Below are 5,448 nucleotides of genomic sequence, written 5' to 3' on the forward strand. Positions count from 1 at the left end.
TATTATCTTGGATAAAGTTTATTTTCAACAGGAGTTGACATAACTTGTTTATATCAAATATTTAAAATATGATTTAAAATCCAGGCTTTAATAATAACAATAATATAAGCATGCTAATACAAATAGAAAATAGAACAGAATACAACAGTTAAGATGAAGACTGTGACTTAAAGTCTCAATGATCTTTTAAAATTTATATTATTATTTTATGCTTCAACATTCCTTTACTTCCTTAAAATCAATGAAATTCTTTTGATTAAGTCAGTAAAAGCTTGTTTTACTTGCTTGTTCCTCAGGCTATAAATAAATGGGTTTAACATGGGAGCAACTGAAGTAGTAAGTACTAACACACCCTTATTAATTGCCACTTCATCCTTTGCTGAAGGTTTGACATAGATGAAAATACAGCTTCCATAGGTGATAGAAACCACAATCAGGTGAGAAGAGCAGGTAGAATAGGCCTTCATTTTTTGCTGAGCCGAAGGCAACTTTATGATAGTCTTCATGATGTATGTATAAGACAGAACCACACACAGAAATGTTCCAATGACAGTCAACACAGCAACGGTAAAAACCATCTGTTCTAGGAACCATGTGTCTGAACAAGAGATTTTTAGCACAGGAAAAGCATCACAGAGAAAATGATCAATGATATTAGAGTCACAGAATTCCAGTTCTAAGCCCAGGGAAGCTGGTGGAAATATGACCAGACAACCCGCTATCCAACAGCAAATAACAAGCCTTCCACAGACTCTAGTGTTCATGATGGTTGCATAATGTAAAGGTTTGCAGATGGCCACATAGCGGTCATAGGACATGATGGCTAGGAGAAAAAATTCTGTTGCTGCAAAAACGAAGATAAAAAATATTTGACTAAAACAAGCATTATAAGAAATAGTCTTGTCCCCAGTTGATAAGCTGTATAAGAATCTGGGAATGCACACCGTGGTGAATAAGGTTTCTAAAAAGGAGAAGTTTTTGAGGAAAAAGTACATGGCAGTTTTAAGGCGAGAATCTACTAAAGTGAGTATAATGATGGTCAGGTTCCCAGTGACACTCAATGTGTAGGAGGCAAATAGAAATATAAAGATCAGAACCTGCATTGGAGGATCATCTGTTAGTCCCAGGAGAATGAATGTAGGTAATGATGTATGGTTTTTCATCACTGACTTGTACTTCTTCTCAAGCTCCTCACAAAGTCAAGTGACACTGAACTGAGAAAACCTGTATGAAATTATAAGGCCATGGCTACCGGGTAAAAAAATCCAATCAATGCAACAAATAGTCATTTTCTTCTTTGACGACAATGACAGATCAAAACTTTGGAATTGTCAGCTCTTTTGGTGTTCATTATAGGTATCCTCAAATTCAGGTTTTTCTGAAATAAGTTTGTACTAGAGTCCATTTGTTTATACTCTTTGCATGTTCTCATCTCTCTATTTTTTCAATTAATTTAAATTTTGTCCCTTATATCCTGAAATGTATTTAGCTATAGAATTAGAAAGGATCATCTGGGCCATAAAATTTTGTGGATTTGATAGTATTCTTTTTCTCCTGAGTAGTAATTCTTCACTACTCACAGGTTAGAATGAGCTCACAAGTTGCTTGAAGTGTGGGTTCCCCTTAAATGCAAATTAATGACATTTGTATAAAATGTCAAACTGGAGGCCATGTGTGCAGCATCTGAATGCTTTTACTGCAGTAACCAAAGAGTTATTTCATTTTATGTATTTTACTTTTGGTATCAGAATTGTCATCTAAATAACATAGCTTTCCAATGTTGCTATTACCTTGAAATTTCTGCATCAATATCTGACCTTCCCTCCATTTGCACTCTGATAGAACACAGCGTTGGATAAATACAACATAAACAAGTTACCTGATGCAATACTGGGCAAAGAAATTATGACAAGGAAAAGAAAATCCTGAAAGAATTTAACCTCAGTTGTTTGCGCTTCCAAGGTCATGAAGGAGAAGGGGAGACAGGATGAGACACAGGCTGGAGACCAAGGACACATGACAATTCCTTTTCAGGTAGTATGTGAATTGGATCCTGCAACAGAAAAATGACATTGGTGGAAAATTGTGAAGCTCCAAATAAAATCTATATTTAAATTTATTTATTTTAATCTTATTTAATTCTTTTTTCAATGAATGCTTCTGCCCTTTGAGACCCTCCAAGCTGGAGCTGCTAGCACTCTCCTCTTTGTGTTTCTGGGAACTCACAGAGAGGTCCTCCAGTGCAGTGTGTAAGCTCAGTTCCTGGGCACCTGGAAAGTGAGTCAGGAGCCACTATTTTCCCCGCTGCTGACTGCTGGAAGGGAGGCACCCAGAGAGCATATGGAACCCAAAAGGCAAGGGTGGAGACACTCTCACTGCCTGCTTAGTCTGGCTATAACTCAGACCTGTTCTTATATCTGTACTGCAACACTATTTATAATAGTCAAGACATGGAAGCAACCTAGATATTCATCAGTAGATGAACTGATAAAGATGTGCTGCTGCTGCTGCTGCTAAGTCGCGTCAGTCGTGTCCGACTCTGTGCGACCCCATAGACGGCAGCCCACCAGGCTCCTCCATCCCTGGAACTCTCCAGGCAAGAACACTGGAGTGGATTGCCATTTCCTTCTCCAGGGATATTCCTAACCCAGGGATCAAACCTGGGTCTCTTGCATTACAGGCAGATTCTTTACCATCTGAACTATCAGGGAAGTCCACAGTCACGTATAATTCAGCCATCAGGGAAGCCCACAGGTATGTGTAATTCAGATAACTGGTGGGAAGCTGCTATAGAACACAGGGAGTCCAGCCTGGTGCTCCATGATGGGTGGGATGGGAGAGGGGAGGGATGCTCAAACAGTGGATATATATACATAATTATGACTGATTAATGCTATTTTATGACTGAAACCAACACACTATTGTAAGGCAATAATCCTCCAATTTAAAAAGAGTTAAAGATCCCACATGAAAAAAATCTCTATTATTTGCACACAGTGTTAATCCCTTAGTTTTAATAATTCCTGTATGATTATGCAGGTTGCTACCATTAGGAAAAGTTAAGTGAAGAATATCTGGGAACTGGCTGCACTATTTGTCAACTCTTCTGTTAAGTACAGAATTATTTCACGATTAAAAATTTACCAAATAGATATAAAAAAAAGAAAGAAAACTAAAAAAGCAAATAGTAGTTGCTGAGCACTTTCTATCTGCCTTGCAGGATGATGGGGCAGATCCTCACATGGATGGTTTGTCTGGTATATATGTCCTTTTCTCCAATTTTGTGCTTCTTCACCCATATTTTTGGGGGTGATGTCCATTTTATATTATCTATAAGTATGGAAAATATCCTTTGAAGTTAACATTTACAGTTAAAACTAATGGTTTAATATTAATCAGCAACACCTAAATTGTGAGGATTCTGTCTATATCTAAAATCCAAAATTATAATATTAACTTCAGGCTTTCCTGGTGGCTCAGGCTGGAAAAGGATCCGCCTGCAGTGTGGGAGGCCTCGGTTTGATCCCTGGGTTGGGAAGATCCTCTGGAGGAGGGCATGGGGACCCACTCCAGTATTTTTGCCTAGGGAATTCCCATGGACAGAGGAGCCTGGTGGGCTGCTGTCCTGGGGTCACAAAGAGTCGGACATGACTGAACAACTAAGCACAGCAATAGGACCCAAGATGCTTGCGATCTTTTACCCCTTAATAGTACACTCATGTGATGAGGATGTTCATGTTTAGAAAGGAATGTTACCTGTGAAACAGCTCTTCAGAGTGCTTCCACCAAAGGGAGCATTCAATTTCCACAAACCAAAACAGCATTCTTTACAAGTTTGCGAGGAGTCTGTTTCCTGATACAACTCTGTTCATTACCAGTTTCCCACCCACGTGCTTCCCTTTGCTAGACTGATACTGATACCTGTAGGTTTTTCAAGTCTTGGCTTAGTGTCACTTCTAGAAAAAAACTTTTTGAAACTTCATTGTGCAAGTTATTGGCTTCTATTTTTTGCCCCTCTAGTTCACTATGTTTATCTCTTTGTTACCACTAAATATGTGAGTGTGACTTTACCAGCATTGAGCTATTCCTTGTTCTTTGAGATTCTGCAACAGTTAGCACTATTCAATGGTTATCAAGAGCTCAATAAATATATTTAGTGTAAAATTCATAAATTTTATATGTTCTTTTCTGACTCAGAACAAGTGGTCTGTTTTCTCATTTAGTGACATTTCCACTTTCGTTTGGGCTTCCCTTGTGGTTCAGGTGGTAAAAATCTACCTGCAGTGTGGAAGACCTGGGTTCCATCCCTGGGTTGGGAAGATCCCCTAGAGCAGGGAAATGCTACCCACTCTAGTATTCTGGCCTGAAGAATTCCATGGGCTGTATAGGTTTTGCAAAGAGTTGGACATGACTGAGCAACTTTCACTTTCACTTCCATTTTCTTTTATGCGTAATTTTTCAATAAGTAATCAATCCCAGTTGGTGGTCTTCAATTTGTTGTCTTCAAAAAGTCACTTAGATTCTTTCATGTTTTATCTTTCTATAAATGACATAAGAATGTATATACTTAATATATATGCTATATATAACCTCTGTTGCCCATGGTGGCTCCGAGGTTAAAGCATCTGCCTCCAATGCGGGAGACCAGGGTTCGATCCCTGGGTCAGGAAGATACCCTGGAGAAGGAAATGGCAATCCACTCCAGTATTCTTGCCTGGAGAATCCCATGGACTGAGGAGCCTGGTGGGCTGCAGTCCATGGTGTCGCAAAGAGTCGGACACGACTGAGTGACTTTACTTACTTACTTACTTACTTATTCCTTGCTTCTTGGAAGTGCAAAAAAGTCTACCTGTCATATTTAGTCTTAGACTAAAAAGAAAGTCATTTGAATTTTTTTTTGTTTTGATTAAAATTATTATATATTTGGTCTTCTCTTTCATTACATACCCAACTCAAATATTTCCTATCTTTGTCACTGACTGAATACCTTGTTTTCCTCCACTGCTGAATTATAAGGCATTTGCCTTAGAGGCTTCATGTAAATGATTACTTGGAGTTTCACTTGGTTGCTTACAAAAAAAAAAAATAATAATAATTCCTTCCTAATCAATAGATGGGAAAACAGTGGAAACAGTGGCTGACTTTATTTTTCAGGGCTCCAAAATCACTGCAGATGGTGATTGCAGCCATGAAATTAAAAGACACTCCTTGGAAGAGAAGTTATGACCAACCTAGACAGCATATTAAAAAGCAGAGACATTACTTTGTTAACAAGGGTCTGTCTAGTCAAGGCTGTGATTTTTCCAGTGGTCATGTATGGATGTGAGAGTTGGGCTATAAAGAAAGCTGAGCACCGAAGAATTGATGCTTTTGAACTGTGGTGTTGGCGAAGACTCTTGAGAGTCCCTTGGAATGCAAGGAGATCGAACCAGTCCATCCTAAAGGAGA

At 38.7% G+C, this 5,448-nt stretch overlaps 1 protein-coding gene across 1 annotated transcript; it reads right to left on the minus strand.

Moving 5' to 3' along the window:
• Positions 1 to 224: 224 nt before the first annotated feature.
• Positions 225 to 1,163, minus strand: LOC101110319 (olfactory receptor 6C2-like). Its single transcript, XM_012174811.4, has one exon. It carries the CDS (start codon positions 1,161 to 1,163, stop codon positions 225 to 227), a length of 939 nt encoding a protein of 312 aa, XP_012030201.3.
• Positions 1,164 to 5,448: the final 4,285 nt, after the last annotated feature.

The sequence above is a fragment of the Ovis aries genome, chromosome 3 (assembly GCF_016772045.2).
Source record: "Ovis aries strain OAR_USU_Benz2616 breed Rambouillet chromosome 3, ARS-UI_Ramb_v3.0, whole genome shotgun sequence".
NCBI classification, from domain to species: domain Eukaryota; kingdom Metazoa; phylum Chordata; class Mammalia; order Artiodactyla; family Bovidae; genus Ovis; species Ovis aries.

Excerpts from the sequence above, each read along its gene's own strand:
- LOC101110319 (XM_012174811.4), bottom strand. The coding sequence starts at position 1,163 with ATGAAAAACCATACATCATTACCTACATTCATTCTCCTGGGACTAACA.